The 21,287-nt window shown below is 36.9% G+C and overlaps 2 protein-coding genes across 6 annotated transcripts in view; both read left to right on the plus strand.

The window, feature by feature from the left end:
• BTBD8 (BTB domain containing 8) overlaps window positions 1-5,605 on the plus strand; it is a 40,572-nt gene extending 34,967 nt beyond the window's left edge. For 4 of the 5 annotated variants that reach the window (XM_049808307.1, XM_049808309.1, XM_049808311.1 and 1 more), the window contains one exon: window positions 1,194-5,605. In XM_049808307.1, the coding sequence (XP_049664264.1) occupies window positions 1,194-1,663 (470 nt within the window). In that variant the 3' untranslated portion in view covers window positions 1,664-5,605. Of the gene's footprint in view, window positions 1-1,030 lie in introns of all 5 variants that reach the window. The other variant, XM_049808308.1, reaches the window with a different exon arrangement.
• Window positions 5,606-13,163: 7,558 nt separating this feature from the next.
• On the plus strand, window positions 13,164-21,240 carry C8H1orf146 (chromosome 8 C1orf146 homolog). Its single transcript, XM_049808348.1, has 5 exons — window positions 13,164-13,509; window positions 15,472-15,565; window positions 16,705-16,873; window positions 19,654-19,732; window positions 21,103-21,240. The coding sequence occupies exons 1-5, from the start codon at window positions 13,441-13,443 to the stop codon at window positions 21,220-21,222; spliced, it is 531 nt and encodes a 176-aa protein (XP_049664305.1). The 5' UTR covers window positions 13,164-13,440; the 3' UTR covers window positions 21,223-21,240.
• The last annotated feature ends 47 nt before the right edge of the window (window positions 21,241-21,287 follow it).

Raw genomic sequence — 21,287 nt, forward strand, 5'->3', positions numbered from 1 at the left:
AGAATGCTTGTCCGTTTGAAATATCCGTCAATACCCTGCTGTTCAATGAGAAACTTCACTACAAGAAAAGAGATTTTACATAATGCTAAAAGAAAGATTGGATGCAGTTGTCTGTACTTCAGTTATTTTTGATCCAATCTAACATTGACAGCATCAGCTTTTGATGGAATCTTAGTATTTGTTTTGTCTGCTTGACAACATATAGTATGTCTGAATGGGATGTGCAATAACTAAAGTAATAACCTTAACTAAAGCGCACTGAACTGTTTACCTGAAACAGCTATATGCATTATTGTTGTAATTTATTTATTTATATATTATACACAAACTTGGATCCTTCTCCCACTGACTATAACTGAATATTTGCCATATACATCAGTGGGAGCAGGTTTGAACTCTGATTTAGAGCTGATATGTCTAAAATTCTAAATTTTACCAGTAAAAGCTTATTTCCTAAAACAGAGATTATACTTAGAACTAATGCTTATATACAGAGAAGTTCTAACTTGTTTCATGTAGTTGGATAACTACTTGTCTAGTTTTGTGTTTTGTCTTCTTTATACCAATAATTCAGTCTGTTTTATCCCATCAAAAATATGCAATAGTGTTGATTACAACTATTGTGTATTCAAGAGTAATGAAATGCTGATGATGATCTATGTTCAGCCAGACCACAGAACAAGAAGACATTAAAAGTTGTACTATTTTATTTTAAGTTTGCTTGCCCTTGCCTGCAGCTGCCCTTGCATGTGCAATTTAGAAATAAGCCTGTGGATAAACAATTTTGTTTTTAATTCTCTTCTAAGCTGGCATAGCTTAAGTCACCATTCAGTAATCATTCTCTATTAATTCCCTCCATGCACCTCCTGGTCTAAATTTAATTTATGTAGTAAATGAGAAATTTCATGTGCATTAAGTGTATATTTACATTGTCATTTTCTGTATCAGAAACTTAATTATGGAGGTTATTGTTAATTACCAGTGGTGATTGCTGCTTTAATTTATAAATCATACTTTGTTTTTTACATAGGAAATAAATGCCTCAAATTTTGTCAATTTTGTATAACCCTTCACCCCCTTTTTTTAACCTGGTTGGATTGTCCTTCCTGAATGAGTTAAATTTTGCTCTACACAGCCCTGAGGGGAGGATCATCTGCAATTTTTACATTGTACAGTATTGTGAATTATTTCAGGAGACATAGATGATTATGACACAATGGCACAAACCTGCATGTATGAGCATCGGCCTTCAAAAACCCTTTCTCCAATATATGAGATGGATGTTGGAGAAGCAATTGAGCAGAGGATGGATTCAGAAACAGCAGTTCTAGATGTGGATTTTGAAGATCAGCAGTTTGCAGAACAGGACTGGACTCTTCTCAGGCAATTGTTATCTGAGCAGGACTCAAATATAGGTTTCAAAAACTCTGTTCCTGAAGACCTTAACTTAGCACAATGTCTTATCAATCAGACACTGTTTCTGGCACGAGATGGTTCGAATCCTCAGGGTACATCACAAGTTGACACATTCAGTAGGTGGACTGAACTAATGTCTCCACTTGATGATTCTTCAGCAAGCATTACAGTGGCAAGCTTTTCATCTGAAGACTGTTCGTCCCCTCAAGGGGAATGGACAATTCTTGAACTGGAAACCCATCATTAAGGTGATCAACTGTTTGCAGCTGAACTCCAACCCACTCCCCAAATCTATTTTTGATGAGTTGTTTCCAAACAGTAATGAAATACTGCATCAGTCAAGAACAAGCAATTCTTGATACTGAGGTCAATCTTTCTGATATAATGAGGTAAATACGTTAATTTATAATCTAGATTTAATCACAAGTACAAGAATTTTTCAAGACTTACATGTATGTCTTTTCTAAAAATGAACTTTGAGCATGTATTTTCTAGAATTGTTAGAAAAATTAGATGACATGAAAGAAAAATCTCAGTTTCCAGTCTCCCTTTTATCTTCCTTTCTGACATTTAAATACTCTCATTGAGCAAGAATTTAAAGATGACTGCACCATTAGTAGAGCTATTCCCCTCTCTTCTTTCCCCATCTCTATATGGTGACTCCATTTTACAACAATAAAGATTCAGAATGGTTGTGTTGAAAGGTGATGTGTGCCAACACTGCTTTAAATGATGGAAATACATACTTACATTCAAAGAAAAAGTTTCAATATGAATTTGCCTTGGACCTCATTAATATGAGCAGCTTGTTTCATCTGTTTCTTCCAGATTTGATTTTTGTATTTGGTTTGTTTTGTTTAGAATTTTCCAATAAATTTTTTAAATTGTCTTTCCTTTAAGTATAAGACTTCTGAGGGTCTGTGCTATAGGAAAAGCACTGTTTCTTTCTTGGAAATGCACATATTTAAGTAAATATTTTAATGGCATAGTGCATGAATTCAGAGGAGTTGATAGAATGCTGCTCCTGTTCTAAAAAAAACAGTATGTCTGATATCTCCAGAAGTATATCTCAGTCTGAAATCATGGTCAGTGTTACATTAGAAGTCTGATGTTGACTAGAATTGCTTTCAGGCTTCAATTCATTATACTTGCACCCTTCTGATGCTGTTTGAGGCATAGCAAGATTCTCAGGAATTTTGTTTTGTTTGTTCTCATAGATGCTACATTTTTTTGAGGGGTAACGGGATTCTTGCATCTTCATTAATACCTCTAGTGTAGCTTTTATATTGAGACTAAATGTCAACATAACTATTCTTCTGACCAAGAGTGAAATAGGATATATTCAGTAGTGCTCATTATGCTGCTTTTGGCTATTAATTTGGGTGTGGATAGGACTGTTTATTGTCTTTTCTAATTTGATGGGGGAGGAAGGGAGTAAGAAACTATTTGTAATTCTTGCCAAGTCAAGCTGCTCCTGAAACATATAGGGGTTTTTCCCTGTAAAGGTTAGGCCCTCTAAGATATTTGCATTATGAAAATGGTAAGGCTTGTCTTTCACACAGCTTAAAATCTAAACAGGAGATATTCTACCATCTCTTAGTCATTAACAGAAGTGCCTTCAGAGGTGGGTGCCATATGGCAGTAAAAGGCTACTAACAGGTGGGGGGTTTTGTTAAAACTATTTAAGATAAGAGCACAACTTAAGCTGACTGTAACCACTGATAATATGGTCAGTTTTGCAAGCTTTTGCACAATTCCAACAGTGCACCCTGATTTTCTTTAAAAGCTTCATTTCTTTTTATCCATAGTCAGAAACTCTTCAGTTCTGTGGAAGTATGAATGTGCCCCAGCATATGACTGAACAAGCTATAGCTTGTCTTGTCTTTGGACTTGACATAATTAGGAGCTCTGAGGCAAAATAATTTATCTAGAAAGCCACTTTGTTGAACTTCTGATACAGAAGTGATGTTTTATTTTCCCAAAAATAAATGGAGGAAGAATTTTATGTTATTCTTTAATATCAAGGCAGGAAAAAAAAGGAAAGCCTTCCTTTCTCTCTGTGTCAGTGCAGAAGCAGGACTCTAAATTCAGGGAAGGAAGATGTTCAGTCTCATAATAAAAATCTTTCCCCTAGTCTTTTAGCGTTTAGCAGCATAAATAGTTTGAGATATTATAATTCAAAATATTTAAAATGTAATATGCTGTATTTACCCCAGTCTTCATATTGAGGGAGTTAGAAGAACCTTTAAAAGCATAAATCATCAAGAAAACCTCTTTTTCACCTTCAAGTTTACAAGGTATAGCGATAGTGGGTAATCTTTTGGATAAATGAAATAACTATATTATTAGCCATAATAAAAGATGAAACTCTATAGAAGCTTTCATAGAAGGCTTGAGGAATGGTGTTTTCTCAGTTTCTATGTAAGAGACTAAAGTAAAAGTTATTTACAACAAAGTTTAATCAACTTTAAAATCCTGATGATGTTCTGGTAGTGGGCATTCACATGTTAAACAACATCACATCATGGAAAGGAGAAGGTAAAAGATTAGGAAAAGTAACAATAAGCAAAATAAGGGTTCCTTTTGTCTATTTTTTGCTTTGCCCAGATTTTTAACTTCTTACTGAATTGAAAAAGTAACACTGAAGCGGCACACGAATTTCCATGTTTGTCATGTGAAATAAAATCATATATAGGGGTTTTTAAATTGTTTCTTTTCTTTGCATTTACTTTTCCAGTTGTATGAAAATTTAATTAGCTTCTCTTTTCAAGTCCCCAATGATGTTGTTGCAATTCCGTTAATAGTTTTGCAGTAGACCAGTGATTAAGATTTGGTGTATTGTTCAGCTGGTACGTATGCAGCCATAGATTCAGCTTCACACAGCCAAATAGTCTCTGTAGAAATAGCAGGAATAGAAAGCGGTGTTGTTTTTAATTCGTGTTACCAGAGTGCCTGTGAGGCTTAATCAGCCCAGCATCCCACTGGCTAGACATTATACAAACACAGAACAAAACCAAAGACTTCCCACAGAGTGGTTATAATCCAAGTTAAGACAAAAGACAAAAAAAGAAAGGATGGAAAAGTAAAATGAGAGCATCGATATTTGTCTAGCTGATTAGCAATGGTTTCAGCACACCATCAGTTTAAATACTGTCATTTTTTTTCTTCTATATGCATTACAAGAAGGGGAAAGCAGAGGGTGAGATTTGGAGGGTGGGTAAGAAGGGAGCTGTAAGAATCTATATTCCTGACCAGCCCTGTGTGCCATCTAAACTCTGCTCCTGTTTGACCTTGTTTAGTAGTCCCTCCTTATTCAGGAGGATGTTCAAACTTCAAGCAAGCGTAGGTGGCTATCTGTTTAATAGTATCAGCCATCTGAGTTCTCTGGAGTCCTGCTCATGCTTCCTGACAGTGATTTTGCCAGTGTATTGGCCTCTTCTCTAAAACATGAGAGAATGGACAAAGGTTTGTTTGAAAACTTCATATATAAACAACCAAAAGCTAGTGTCATGGGCTCCAAGTGAATAGTGATTAAGAGGTCCTGAGTGACCTCTAAAGTAAGGCAAGGTATGTATATCTGATGAAGCAGTGAAGAAACTAAAGAAAAAGATGGCATTGTCAAAATGATGTTTAAGAATTTACCTTTGCAGTGGTATTTTGAATGAGTAAGAGCAGTAAAATTGCTTTGTCAAAGCCTGAGAAGACAATGTTGCAGTCAACAGGTGATACTGATAGCTTACATGAGACTGTTATGTGAATGGGTAAAGATGTCTGTATCCTACAGGTAGTAACAAGAAATTTAGTGAAATATCAGTGAAATTTAGAGAAGACCCAGAAATCAGAGTTTAAGATAATGACCCTGGTTTTGCCTACCTTGAATGACATGTTATGAAAGTGAAAAATAAGGAGGGATGTTTTATGTGTATGGATGCATTAAGTTTAAAATAGGCTAGACCTCCAAAGAGCGATGTCGCTAGGCATAATTACCTTTTTTGCTTGGAAAATTAAGAGTCTAGTCTGGAATGGAGAAGCCATTCTGCAAGTTTTTCCACATATAGATGCTAGCTAAAATAGTATTTGTGGAATAAATCACCAAAAGACATATTGTGGAGGGAAAAATTAGGAAATGGAGGCCCAAATACTTGGAACCTTACAGGAAACTGAGGAAAGTGGAGGTTCTTCCAAATGATCTGCTCAAAAAAAAAAAAACAATTAGGGAAGCAAAGGACATAAACACGGTGACAGGAGTCAAATGAAGATGACAGGATATAAGGAAAAATGCACTATATTTGGCTTCACTGAAGATGGCCCACAAGAAGATGAGTATAAAATAGCAGTTTTGAGACTGGTTAAGAACATGTTCTTAGGGACTGTGATCAAAATGAGAAATTGGCTTCCTCAGAATGAAAGGCAGACAGATGCCAGTTTGGTAGAGTATGACAGAATTACAGGAAGGAAACTGAGCTTAGTCATTAAGAGAGAGGCAACAGTTAGAAAAGCATGTCAGTTAACAATATATTTTGGGTTGTTTTTTAAAGGCATAAGGTTATACCATATTTATATACTGTGACAAAAGAGACGAGGAGACAGACCTAAAGTGAAGATCAGGAGAGATTAAGTATGCATGAAATGAGATCAGCGGGCAGTCTGGGCTGCTACCACAAGTGATCAGATAAGAGCGTAAGAAAAGACAAACATCTGCTTTTGTGGTAGGGGTATTGGAAAGGACACTCCATATATTCATCATTTTTCCTCTTAGAAAAACTTGCTGTAGAATAATACAGAAAAAATGCAGAAAACCCATGGAACTACAGAAAAAACACAGGCTTGAAGGGACCTTCAAAGGTCTCTAGTCTAACCTGCTAAAAGCAGGGCGTAAGTTCAAAGTTAGATCAGGTTATTAGGGCCTTATCAAGGTCCATAGCACGTAAAACAGTAATAAAGTCAGCAGGCAGGAACATGGTGCTCACGGGAAATAGTTATTTGAGATAAAAATATTCTCATTCTAATAAAACTACTTTAGCATTGTTGGAAAAGATTAGTAATGAAGTACAAAAAATATGGCTTGCTTAGCAATATTTTGAAGTTCTAGATGATATGTGACTGAACTGTACACGTTTAATAATCTTATTCCACACTTTTTAAGGTTTTAAATTATTTCAAAGTTACACTGAATTTTTTGAGTTTGCACATTTTATTATTATTTTTGAGGAACTAGTGGGCAAGAGAACTTCCCATATTTCTCACAAAGACTGTCCATAGGATCTGTTCCCCTAGCATTGTCTATCTCAGTTTCTTTCAGGGAATATGTATAAGAAAAATTAAGGCACCTGTTCTAGGTACAGATTGTAGGAGACTATTTTAAAACTTCGAATATATATTGTTGCCATCTGGAAAATAATTAGCAGCATGCTTATTGCACTTTGCTCCAGAAAATCTAAACCTTTGCATGAAGGAATTAAGAACTGCTATTATGTTGTTCATCTGTTGCTCAGAACAAAGACATTTAAGAAGTCATTATTTTGCTTCCACTAATATCAAAAGAAAAACTCCTGTTGACCTCAGCTGAAGCAGGTTCAGGGCTTACCTATATTAAATGCATGTACTAGAAATGCTATTTTTCCAATATGTCTAGTTCATAGTTTTCTAGTTTTACTCTAATAACATTGTACAATTGTAGACATGACAAATTGCAGCTAGAAAGACTTCAATTTAGGAGTCATAATTGTATGCATTCTGTTAATATTTCATGACTGGGATGATTTAACATTTGTACGTTGATAGATGATATTCTTGCCGGGACTACACAGGAATTGAGGACAAAAGACAGAATGAGAAGTAGCAGCTTTATTAAAATGGATCATTCCATGCAAGTGGGCTTTTAGATTTGAAATCCAGTATAATTAGAAGCATTCATCTCTTGCAGAAAAATCCATACTGATTTTCAGCCCTATCTCTTGAACACAAGCTATATATGCTGTTTTGGAAAAATAAGCGTTAATGTGTGCAATTTTGCAAAAAAAAATTACAGCTCAAATCTATTCTTTGGCTAATTTAAAACCAAGCTTCCTATTGACAACTACTACGCATGTTTAAGGAAACTAAACCTATAACAGAGGAAAGTGATTTATATAAAAAGTGGCTATCAGTTGGGGAAAAATACTGGGTTTGGTAATATTTTATTTTTTTTACCTTTGGTAACTAGTAACTGAAGAAGCTATACAATCCATGCATGCACACACACACCCCTATTTATTTCTTGCATTTGACCCTCCTTTTATACTTTGCTTTGCAATCAATACTGTGTGGTCAGTTAGGCCACAGTTCTGCAAACATGAGAACAAATCCACTCAAACATTTGTGGATTGGCTTTCAGGTTAACATTCACTTTTCAGAAAGGGTAATGGAACTGGCACTGGGGGCAGGCACTGTGCGTACTTGTGGTTTCATTTGGTACTCAATGAGGTTCTAATCCCGATGAACCATCTGCACACAGTTAAAGTATGAAATAATAACGGAATTCCATTAAGTTGCTTCCCTGTTCTCCTTAATTTGTCACTGAAGTTCCCAGCTCAGAAGACTGCTCCATTAGAGAAATCAAAGTCCTAAAAAGTCTAACTTTTTCGCATTACATGCAAACAAAAGATCTTTCGCTATTGCACAGTAAAATATGAATACTGATCAGATCTTCAGTAACTGAAGCCTCAATATTTTTTGGGGGGGGGGGGGGGGGGGGGGGGGGTGACTCAGTAACTAGACTGATAAGGATCTGATTTAATAAGGACATTGATGGTCAAAATAGGTTTTGTATGTTAACAGAAGATGACTTAACAGGATTAGAGTAAGTGCGTATTCTGGTGAACCTGAACAGAGGCTCACATGTGCAAATCTGGGGACTCAGTCTGGGTAGTAAAAAAAGTGGTATAAAACCCATCAGGTTTTATATTTATGAACGCAAGTGACTTGGCTTTTTCTCAACTCCCACTGAAATAAGTGAGTGGTATCCGATCTACATTTATAAAAATCAGGATATTTTTAAGTGTCTGAACAGAAAGACTGGCAACCCAAGTAAAAATTTTGGCTCATGTAACTTACTTTCTAACTGTATGAGCCCGTTTTGAGACTGATCTCACCAAATTACTTTAATCTACAGCATCCTCATTTATGCAATCCTTATTTAGTAATTTGTGTGATTTTCTTACACTTGTGTTTAATGGAATCATTTTAGTTCTTCACTTCTTATTTTATAACCCTCTTTTCAGTGTGGCATGGCATCCTGCCTCTCAGTAGAATTGTATCAATGTGCTTAAGATCAGTATAAATAGGACAAACCATATGTACATGCCAGATTCAGTGTAGGTAGCATAAAAACTTTTTGGTTACCTTCATAGAATGAGGTAATTTTCATGGTGTCAACGTGAGACCTACCTATAAGTCAAACCTCCTACCTGCAACAAAATGTCCTCCTCTATCTTTGTGGTAGAGAAGGAAACTTCAATCTCTACTTTCTGGATTATCATGTTCTAGTAATCAAGATAATTCCTATATATGTGTAACAGGATGCATCTGGAGAAAAGTCTGAGTCACTACCTGTAGTCCATGACTTTATGGTCCTAGAATATTTTGACCACTCAGTATTTGGGAGGGTGTTAAGCTCTCAAACTGAATGCTTGCATGTTTTCCACCTGCTTGCTTTTCAAACCCAGATAATTAGCTGGGGCCCAAGTAACCATATTTCCAAATGACTCCTTGTGAACATGGTCTTCTGTTTCCAGAATCTCTGTACAGTTGCATAGTCCCACAAGCTTTCTTCTCCATGCTACATACTGAAGATTCTTAGTTGATTTCTGTATGACAGAAAACAATAAATCCTATGTGTAACTTAAAACATTGAGTCATTGTACTTCATTGAACTTGTGGACTGCTGCCATCAATTTTTATCTGTGCTCCATAAATTGCAAAGCATTACCTTCCTCTTCTATCTGTTTAGTGGACCTTCATTCCTTTTTCTCCTCTAAACAGAAAAAGCTGCTTTTTCTTGGATCATGTCATCAGAGAACAAGACAGGTGATGTGTGTGAAGATGAACAATCAGTTCTCACGTAAAAATCTATAGAGAAGGAAGATACCTATGTAACTGCCCTGCAAAATCAAAAAATGGTGGTGATTTAGAACATAATGGGATATGGCCCAGGAGAGTACAGAGAAACACTAATTTGATGAAAGATTTTGCCTTGTCATAAATTATTCATGCAAATGCTTAAGCCATTATCTTCATCATACGGGAGTATTAATCCCAAGATCCTTCTGTTCCTGCCTAAATGGGGTTCTCTGCTCTGCTCCCAGAAGTTATTTGATATGCTACCAGACACAGCCCTATTCTTTCCCTCTCTTGCAGCTTCACCTGTATGTGAAATGCACCATGTGGGTGTGTGGAAAAGGAATGTTTTGAGATTTAAAGCTAAGACTAGCAAAATGTCAGAAACTGTCACAGCAGAGATAACTGTAATAAATTTAGCTCATCAGGTAGCACAGGATCCCTCAAAGTCACTTTCTGGAAGGGAAACTACTGGGGAGAAGAATGCTCTGAAGAATTGTGCAATCCAGAAAAAACTGTTTTCTTCGAGTCCAAGCTCTATTTCATTAGCCTTCTGACATTAGGCTGGTAAAAAGAGAAAGCCAAGTCACATAGTGAGATTCAGACTCAAATGGCATTGTAAAATAACCTACTACCAGAACTGTCCCTTAAGCAGTTCCTAGCCCAGGGGCTCAGCATGTCCCATTGCATAAGACTTGGGCCAGACAAGTGTTAGGCTGGGGTGGCTCTTACACAGGAGGCAGTGGGGTCTGTTCCCCTCAGAAGTTTCTAACTCAGAAAGAGTCTTATTTTTATTTCAAATAGGAACTATTGTCAAATGTAATGACAGGCAGAAATATATTCAATTAAGTTTCCAGTGTAACTTTTTGTCAACTGAAATTAAGATACACAAAATTTACCCATTAAAATGTAACAACTGGAGTCAAAATACTGACAGGAAGCAGTTTCTGTTAAGGTTTTGGTTTTTCTCCTTGTCCCATATTTATCCATCATTGTACTTTGATGCCTCTCAAGTGGGTATTTTGACTTGGGGGATAGGGAGTGTCCAACTTCATGTATGATAAATGGCTATCAGGGAAAGAGGCATCTGCTGGTATCGCAGGAACCTAAATCCAGTGTTTAAATTTATCTGTAAATTGTTTCTTTAAAACCTATTATGTACCATACATTTCTAACAGTATTACACTGAAGGAAACAAAAATCTACTCACCTGTTAAAGATATTTACACTGTGAATCGTCTTTTATTCCATGCTATTCTCTCCCATTATTTTTTCTCCATCTGAATTGTTGTAATTCAATTAATGCATGTACATTAGACATATTCCAAAATATGAATTCAGATACACTATAGCGTTATAAATCAAGTGTAACCACTACAACAAAACAGTTCCTACTTTCTACCCCTGGTATTTCACTAGTACTGACACACAAATTCATTTATAGTGTGTATGAATTCAAAATTCACGTTGGCAGATGTCAGTGGGATCATCAAACCTCATCATAAAACTGCCTTTTTATTTTATAATTGTATTTTAAATTAACTCCTGATGTTCTTAACTCCCTGATTTTTGTATGCAGAGCATGTGGCTCCACTGTGTTACAGGAAATGGCTTCACAGTTTGTTGTTCCTGTCCCAGATCTCCAGAACACTGCAGTCGGGATACCTTATACATATGTTATTTTCCTTTAATTTGCTGACTTTCATATTTATAATCCACAGAAATGTAAAAACTCAGTATTAGAAATACTTGACTTACTATCAAAAGTAGCATGACATTTCTGTACCCTTGCAGTGAGGGGTAACTGTAACTCAGGTGCATTTGACTGAGAGAGGCAGGAAATCAGATACGAATCCACTTCTTGTCTGAAACAAAAAGGAGAAGAGTCATTTTTAAATCAATAAGATGTCTAAGTCTTTCTAAGCAAGCCCAACAATTTGCTATTTAAATGTATCATTTTTAATATATAAATGAGGTCACTTTCTTCCATTTCAAAATACTCTAAAAAGAGTTTAAAAGGGAAAAGCTTTTACTACAATAGCAGATTTTGAGTAAAAATACCGGTTTCAGTAGATAGGCCTGAGTCTAGATTCACATACTGGCTGAAGAGCAGAGCTGGAAATCAGTGCTCTTTATCAGAAGTTTTAACAGCTCTGCACTCCAGCTCTTCTTTACCATGTAAAATAAGTACTGTTTCCTCTCATATGATGAAAAAAGAAGCTCCAACATTCTCAGTATTTCTTTTACTGAAAGTGGTGCTGTTTCTTTCTTTCACATTTTTGTACTGTATAACTTCTCTATTTAGAGTATCACAGAAAATAATTTGGAATATTGTTCCCCAGAAATAGCTGCAGAATTAGCTGTCCATTAGAAACATTCCCTCACGATTTTTGTCCTAGGCAAAAGTAGACTTATTACCATCACTGTTCATAACACCCTCTTGTCCTGCCTGGTGTCCTTCCACGTTCTTGTCCATTCAGTCCTTTTTATCATCTAAAAATGTCACACAACCTGTACTTGCACGGTAGCAGTCTCTCAGGCTGACATCGAGTTTCTGGAAGATTTTTATGGGGACACTCACAAGATGACAGGGTTTTCAGCAGCATCCCAGCAGAAGCCAGTCCCCATATGCTGCAGGGCAACACGGAGCAGCAGACAGGAGTCGAGTGAGCCAGTGGAAAGGCAAGCGGCTTCGGTGCTTCTTCACTTCCCACCAAGGCCCGAGTTACTTTCCTAACAGCAAGTTATGTGCGCTTCATTTAGTTGTTGAGAGCTTTTGTTTGTCGTCTCTTAATTCCTCAGACCTGTGAAGTAAGGTTGGTTTCAGCTGCCGCACGTCCCCGGTAAGGAGCAACCGGGGCTCCTCCTGAGGGCTGCGGGAAGGAGACGGGGCCCCCGCAGGGGCCCGGCCACCCCCCCTGCCGACGACCGACCTGCCCGAGCGCTGCGGCACACTTGATGCCGAAGGGCTCCGCGCCCAGCTGCAAGGCCGAGAGACACTGAGGCGGCACCTGGAGGCGGCACCTGGTAGGCGGCACCTGGAGGCGGCACCTGGTAGGCGGCACCTGAGGCGGCACGGCCGCCCGCGCGGCATGGCGGCGGTGTGCCTGGAGGGCGGGAAGCGCGGGGCGGGCGGTCCCTGCCTGCTGCTGGGGCTGCTGCCGCTGCTGCCCCGCCGGGCCGCGGGGATTTCATTTTAGAGCCTTACCAGGTTTTTAAGACGTGAAGAGGCCCGCTTAAAACTGATATTGGGAACCACCTGGCACGAGGGTTTCGTAGAAACCAGCTCTCCCGCCTCGGGCAGGTGCCTCGGAGATGTGAGGCGAGGCCAGGCCCAGTCCCCAGGTTGCCTCACGCTCTAGCCAGGGAGTTTCAGTCTCCCCGACTGCACCACATGAGCCTTAGAAGTGCCTGCCAAGCTAGATATGCAGGAATATTTTCAGAAGAGTGAAATGGAAACGTACATGAAAAGAGCTAGTACTCATGGTGGGCCGCTCCAGGCCGGGCAGGAGGCCCGGGGCAGTCTTCCCAAAAGCATCTTAGTGTAAAACGTGCACAGTGACAGACGTGCCCTTTGAAAATAGGGCAAATGGTCCTTAGTAATTTTAAGTGCTTTTAGGAGTGTTTTTCTGAAGTCCTTTATTTGTTACGCTGCTATGCCTTATAAAGGAAGCCCTCTCAGATGCAGGGTTTTTTAAAGCCATTTAGATGCCTAATTGCCATGTTAAATTAGTTGAGTGGTAGTGGGCACCTGCATACCTTTTAGAGAATTGGGTAGTGCCCTGGTTTTTAATCAGAATTTTAATGGATCTGTGTGCCTTAAACCTCTTTAATTGGCAGGTAACATCTGTCATCTTCCTTTTTCCAAGCTTTTCAGAAGGTGGCACCTGAGATTTCACTGCAGAGCCATTAAACCCTTGAAAAAAAATGACAGAAAGTGGTGGGCAGGAACAGTCAAGATGGATAACAACAGTTATTATGAGCACAGCTCTGCAGGTACAATACCACTTGTCAAGAGCAATATCTGACTCACTAAGAAATGCTGAAAGCAGCATTTCCTATATTCTGTATGTGGAAATATTCTATGCAATGAAAATTAATATAGTTTTTTGAGGATAAAAGAGTGATAGTAGTCTGAAGTTACTTCTACTATAGTACTGGTTCTTTCTTGTGTGTGTGTGGTTTTAGTCCTAGCTACTTATGTACCTATTTAGTATTCTTACCACGTGCTATTCTGAGTTATACCGTTATAGAATTGTCCTCCTGACTCATCACTTTTGCACTGCACTGATGCTGCTTTCAATTAGCACTATAAATAATTTCATCAGAAACATTTTTAATTTTCCGAAAACACTTTATTTTCTATTACACAGTGTCAACATTGGGGTAGACTATTACTCAGTAAGTGTGCAATTCAGTTTAAAATGGTGAGTCTTACAGATATATTTATTATCTGTTAATATCAGAAGCCTAGACTGTGTTCCCCAGTAAAGTGAAAGGGTACGTCAAGGAGCTGGTAATTAGTTTCTGCAGCTGAGGCCAATTTCATGCCAGCTGGAGAGAATTTAGAGGCAAAGAGGGCTTTGATTCACAAGCAAGGATATCTTATGCTAGCTTGGCTGACAAGGTTATCACCCCATCTCTGCTGTATAAATGGGTGAATGGTGTTGAAGTAATTCCTGAATCATCTCAGTTTAAAGCCTGTTCTTATTTGCCTGCTTGTCTTGGAATGACAGCCTGTAAGCTGTTCCAGTCTGGGAACTGCTTCAAGACCAACTTAATCTTTAATACGGTGAGAGGCATCGGAGGGCAGTGATCTCATCAGCTATACCAGCATAACTCACTCCTATTAATAAGAGCCCCAGCTCTACTCAAAACTACTGCTGTTAGTAAGGACTCCTAGTGAGCAAAGATATGGAAATAGCTGAATACAAATCTAAGATGGCTTTTCTTTTATAAAGGTAGTGCTTTGTATCAGTTTTGGTTATGAGCTTTCTCCTTTCCCTGTGCAGCTATTATATATCTTATACCTGTTATTTATATTTGTACATTAAATAATTCACTATCGGCAGTGGCTTTGAAGCAGAAAGTTTTTCCAAAATTGTAGTTAGACCTCATAAGCAGCTGTCATTGAGTGCTCCCCCTTTCCAGACCAATTGAAAGCATAACATTTCTGGTTACTGTCTCCTTCAGGGTTTGCTTGCTGTCCTGACTTTACTTTGTACTCTTCAGCTAAATCACACTACTTCCCTATATAGGCAGGTTGGCTACATTTAAATGGGTAGGTTGAAGAACATGTTATCAGCTAAAAAGGATTTGGTGATTTAATCTTTAAAATGTGTCTGTTTGAGCAGCTTCAGTAGAACATACTGCAGAAATGCTTTTTGCAGGCTGAAAAATATATCCAAACCCACCATTCTGTAGATTATTATATTGCATAGTGCAATGTTCTAGTTTTCCTGAGTGAATTGCATTCTGTCAAAAAGCTTTAAAGAAAATCATGTCCCATACAGATTTTCTGAACTATCTTCCAAATGAAATGCTGACATCTGTGAAAATAATGCAGTCTAATTAACTGGAGTCATAGAAGCACACTACTGTATGTTCCTCACTTCTGCAAATCCTCCTTTAGCACATCTTACAAAAATAGACTGTAAAATGTTTGAGCTTCTTTATGTATTATGCAAGAGTTTCCTGAGGCAAACTGAATGTATGCATACAAAATTGTCATTCAGTGTTTGATAATTTCCAATGCAAATATTTCAAAATTCCATTAACTGAAAAAGTTTGATTAACATTTTACTACTTTTTTATTGCGAGTAGAAGAAAAAATATTTTTTAAACAATGACCGTAAAGTTCTGTCTATAAAGGTTCAGATGATGCTTTAAGACTTTTTCTATCATCTAACTTGTTGGCTGAAAATATACTTTAAAAATAACCTTTTAAAATTTATTTAGAATCATGAAATTGCTACAATTCTACAAAGGCAACAACACCGAGTTCGATATTCAGAATCAGTGGAAATGGGATCCGTGATTTTTTCTCTTTCTGGTACAGTACTTTGAAGTTTATGCTTTTAAACTCCTGAACTCTAATGAGGTACATGATCAGGCCCTGTTGTAGGCTACACTGAACTGAATAAAAGCTGCCTTGTTGGAATGTCATGCAATAGTGGGAGGAGCTGTGCTGTGATAGCCTGTAAATCAGAGGATGGAGCAGAGAACTTTGGGGGGTTAAACATTTTCATTGGTTTTTACTTTTTTTGGACTTATTGTAGAACAGCTACATTAGATTTGGTGATCATCAGCCAAATTGTTTAGTAAATTCTTGTTATAACTGAGCAAACATATTGAGTGCCACTCTGTGCAAGACAGCCAATCAAGATCTTTAGTATTCATGGCTACAAACACAAGAGTGAATCAAGACCCTTGGCTTTCATCTTCCAAGTTGAGTTTGCAGATCTGGTGGTAGTAGAGGAGCTAGGGAAAGGATTCTTTGAGCAGGTTTGATTAGGAAATCACTGAAACGGCAAACATAAAATATCTATCCTTCCTTTTTAGAGCAGAAGATGTTTTAGACAGACAGGTAGACAAGATCCTTTCTCTGAAGTTTTCCTGAACTATGAGGATTAAAAAGGCATGCATTGGCCTCATCTTTTGCATCCTTGATTGTTAAGACTCCTAAACTTCAGCCTTCTTAACTTTCCCTTTCAGAATAACTTAGTTGACAGGGTTATGATTCCATTTTTCACGGCAGACAGTTTAGCTAACTTTTAAGATGTTACATGTGTCTTTATCTCATTTAGAAATGGAACTTCCTGAGCTCTTCAATCAATCTTTGCATTTGTCCTAAATTAATTCCTTTATAGCAGTTGCTTGTTCCTGAAGCTTGTACTTTCAAAGGCATTCACATGTCTGTACTTTGAGCATATTGAACAGTTGGGGGTTTTTTTGATGTTATGGTAGAAACTAACCTCTGAGTTATTTGTAGTTTTATCTTAAAATTACTAGTCATCACTGACCAAATCTCATGATTGCATTTCCCTGTCAAGATGTGTAAATTCATTCACATCTTTTGTTCCATCGCCTTTTAAACTAATGGTTGAATAAGAATTCTGCTTCCTGGGTTGTGGTGAGAACTTAATCACCTTACTGCCATGATGTGTACATTTACATCAGTTTCTTCAGTAGGTGTTGCATTTATACTGTCAGACATTCAAGAATTGCTTATGACAGGGGAAGAACAGTTTTCCAAAAGAATTCAGAAGTTCATAAACATTCATCGGAACAGTTTTTTGGTTTTGTCAGCTGCTCTTCATGGACCAGAAGAATGGAATGTCACGTTTAGGATTCAAAGAAGGTATGATTTCAACATCAAACCAGATTTTTTATTGCTAGGAAGAAATGAAGTAGCAGTCCTAGATTTGGGGATATTATTTTAGGAATTATTTTCAGGAATGTGAATTTCATTTTGCTAATGCACTGCAAAATTATTTAAAGCATATGTTTATGAATGGCAAATGAAAATAATACAAAGTGAATTAATCTGACATGTCATAGGTAACAAAAGAGGACATTCCTCAAAATATAGCAAATAACATCCATTTCAATCGTTTTAGGGCTATGTACTATAATTTTTTTTAAAGTTTTCTCTTGCCTGGAAAATTAGGCAGTTTTCTTAGCTCTGTCAACATCTTTTCATAGTAATTTTCAAAACAGAACAGGCAAGTTTCCTTCATGAGAAAAGGCTTCATTGTAAAACACAGATTCTTTACCAGCTTTTAAATGTTTCCTTGGAACAGTGTCTGTTATACAGAGCTAGAACAATTGAAATAATTAATGTTATTTTACATCAAAAGTATAAAACTGGACATTAAAACTGGTTTGTTTAAAACTTTGTGATTTCTAATGAATCCTGAAAACTTGCATGTTTCAGTACGTACCTGCTGACAACAGTTATCAGATTGTACTCCATACTTGTAGTCAAAACTATTTTCTGGTAGGTATGGTAGTCCTAACTACAGTTGATTTTTGCTCAAGATGAGTGCAGTCTTTGATCTGTACCTCCTTGAAATTAGCACCAGCTTCATTAAATGCTGGGCACACTGCCAAATGCTGATGAGTAGCAGAGTGTATGGGATGAAATGTAGGAAATCTATTACCCATTTGTGAAAATTCCATAAATTTCCATGAAAGGTCTTAAAAGCTCTGCCACCATTCAGCAAGACATGTTATTCAGCTGATGGCAATGCAAACTGTCAATATCTGCTTTGTGGTTATGTACAACGGATGTGTTGATCACTAACAAATGCGATGTTTTGAAACTGTATTCCATTTGGCAAGTCAGTAATTTTATTAAAATAAAAATAATAGTTTTGTCAGTGCAGGCCATACCAAATTGATGTTGACAAGGCACAATTATATTCTATATGCATGTGGTTTTCTACTACCTGGCAGCTTGGAGTTCTGCTATTATATGTAAATCACTGACTGAGCTTTTGCACTGGTGGGGTTGAAACTTGTGCCATATTCTCTCAAACTACAAGTCGGCTATTGGATTTGTTAAAAAACAAAGTCCCCTGGTATTTTCAGGTCTTTCTGTATTACTGTTTCTTTCTGCTTCTCTATGGTTTTGTTGCAATTGCAGAAGGTTTATTTTTTTATTATTATTAACAAGAAGGTTATAGGATTGTTGTTCAACAGCATAAACACTTTATGTAGGGTTGTGTGTATCATGGGGGAAGTGGGAGAAAAGCAATCTTTATCATCACAGCTCAAACGAGCATTCCACTAATATCCTCAGTAAATCTCTATGTTAACTTTTAAACACCTTGGAGCAAAGACCAGCCATTTGTTCTAATGGCCAGTGTTCTGCCCATTGATCAAATTAATAAAATACAAACTAAATTTAGACTTGCAGTAATTGGAAGCAAAACTATTGATAGAAATGGATTTTCATGGATCTAAGTACATGTAATTGTTTCTTTGTTGCACCTCATTCATTCATGCTTTGCTTAGCCCATTGCTTGTATTAATGAAGTTGCATCCATTTGATTTACATCCATTGATGTAAATCAAACCAGTTTCTGCATCAGATTTTAGCAAAACTCAACAGTGACCAGAGTAACTACTCAGCACCTGCCTATAACATTTATTTTTGCTAATTATAAGAATAAGCAGCCAGGTTCAGATCAGATACTTAACCAGCATGGGTCTTAATGTGAATGAGTCCAAGTCATAAAACAGATTGAGGGGACAAACAGGTGGTAGTCACTAGGGGACATCACAGGGGAGTATACAATTGAGCAGCTGGGCACTTTGTTTGGATTAAATTTTTGATTATTTAATACTACTCATTCTTTGTTGTTAAGTCCCTATCATGTTTTGGCTCTACAACAAAAGTTTGGCAGCAATATTACCTTTGTTGTCATTGGTACAACACACTTAAGATGCAAATGTTAAGGAGAGTCTCTCTGCTTGCTTAAGCTTTGATGTCTCTCTTTTCCATGACTGCACTGAATGACAACTGATGCTAATATTTTAAATCTTCAGATTTCATTCTCAAGAATGAATACATATGAATAACATTATTTATAGAAAGAGAAGGAATTTCAGGGTAAATTATTTGAATGAAAAAGACTTTACATTAAATTCTTATGAGAATTATCCCATTATCTTAATCACATCTGACGTACAGATTGCTACATTTAGATAGTACATGACAAAGATTTAGTTCAAATTCTGAAGTATTTTTAGCACAGTGTTTTTTAGATACTTTCCTGTGTTCTTTCAAAGCCATAAAGAAAACCCAAACATTTTTTTACTGGCACTGAGAATGGACAGTCTTCAACAATATAGCAGAAGAGGGTTTAGTTCTCTGAATGTACACATGCTTAAGAACTGTTGACTGATTGTCAAAGAGCCCTAGAAAAAGAAATGAGCCCTTCCAAATCCCACCTAAATGGGACAGATGGCTATACAAACAGCATGAACTCTCTAGTTGCCTTTAAAGATAAAAGCAATCTTCCATGTACTTGTGGAAGAAGTTGTTCACATCATGTAGGAATGCTTTTTGAGTTTTATGGTTTAACAAATTAAATGTGCATTCTAAAAGTAACTTTAATATATTTTGATGTGCAGATTCCTGGGCAGTAATTTACGTGTAATACCAGTTCATAATACTGCTGAAACTGTGAAGTTAATGCTAACTATAGCTAAGGTAAGTCTGGGTGCATATAATTAAAAATATTAGTTCTGAGTATATTAGAGCCAGAAAAAGCCAAGAACCATAAAATATTTATTTTTCCTTAATGGAACTTTTTGGGTCATATTGACCACAATCCATGCAATACACTGAGGTTGGACTGTTACTCTGATGCTTTAGCTGAGTCTTTATTGTTAAAGTAACTTTAAAAAGCTCTTAATAGCATCTATGAAGACAAATTAGATATTTAAGAGCTAATTCGGCTTTTATTTACCACTGTTAAGTTAGGAAGTCTTCACTTACTAGTGCAGAACCACCATGAGATCTAAATATGTAATGACTTCAACTTAAAGTAAAAATACCAATCTGAAAACTCTAATTACTTATGTATTTTTAATGATGCACATACTAGTATATTATTTCTACAGCTTAATGAGTGTATTTTTTCTGTGTTTCTGCAACATATCCTGCATGCATCAACACATTATTAATTAATCTATTTACTGAACCTCTTTAAAGAACAGTTTTCCATGAAAATTCTAACTAACTATAACAGTACTACCAGCATCCCATGTACCAAAAATAAGAGCAGGTTGAATGACATGTTAGGGATCAAATACGAATTTACATTTTATCCTTTTCTGAAATGGGCATCTCAAAATAATAAGCATTAACCCATTCAGAGTATTTATCATTTTTTAAATGCGTAAGCTACATCTTGCTTATTATATATGGCAAAAGTTGTTAAATACTTATTACAATGTTGAACACTGTACTTAAACATTTTATGGAATCTACTGATGTCTGGCCCCATCTCTTAATGCAAACACTTTTCAGATTACTGCTGATCATATAAACTTGAATTTGCTTTTCTACTTGTTCAGAATGTTTACACCAAATTTCAACAGGAGAGCCCCATAAGAAGTGATGATAGTATATACCACAAATCTATTGGTTGTCATTACATTATTTCTTTCTGATGCAGTACAGAGCCAGTTTAACGAGCTCATCTTTTGCCAGACAATCCCTTAACTGGTATAGGCCCTAAAAAATTAACTTTTTTGCCTCAGGTTAACAGACATGGCCAAGGGAACAATACCATCCAACCAATCCTGGGCTACCATACCCAACTCCTGTTGAAATACTATCCAGATAATCAGATGCAATGCTGACAGGACTGGTTATTTTAGGACTGGTCTTGCACCTAAAGGGATACATCACATCACCTCTGTGTGCATCACTCCTGATTATCTACCTCAGAAAACATGATTCAGATTGCACTGCTGGATAATTTTACATTTGTACTGTTTGAAAAACAAGATGTTGAATATTTTATTACCTAAGAGTTACTGTGTCCTACTCATAATATTTTTCTTTCCTCTAAGGTAACTTCCAAGCCACAAGCAGATAATACTCGTTACAAAATAGCAATGACAAGAGCCCAAATAATAGAAAACAGTCCAGTTTGGAAGATGCTTCAGGACTACCAGTTGCATTGTAATTAATTTAGTATTTGGGGTTTTATTCATAAATAGAGTGGCTACATTTTAAACAAAATACTGAATGTTCT

Source organism: Accipiter gentilis, chromosome 8 (assembly GCF_929443795.1).
Source record: "Accipiter gentilis chromosome 8, bAccGen1.1, whole genome shotgun sequence".
Taxonomy (NCBI): Eukaryota; Metazoa; Chordata; class Aves; order Accipitriformes; family Accipitridae; genus Astur; species Astur gentilis.

Coding starts and splice junctions, on each gene's coding strand:
- C8H1orf146 (XM_049808348.1), top strand. CDS start 13,441: ATGACAGAAAGTGGTGGGCAGGAACAGTCAAGATGGATAACAACAGTT. Junction 13,510..15,471: donor TTATGAGCACAGCTCTGCAG/GTACAATACCAC, acceptor AAATTTATTTAG/AATCATGAAATTGCTACAAT. Junction 15,566..16,704: donor CGTGATTTTTTCTCTTTCTG/GTACAGTACTTT, acceptor TTTCTTCAGTAG/GTGTTGCATTTATACTGTCA.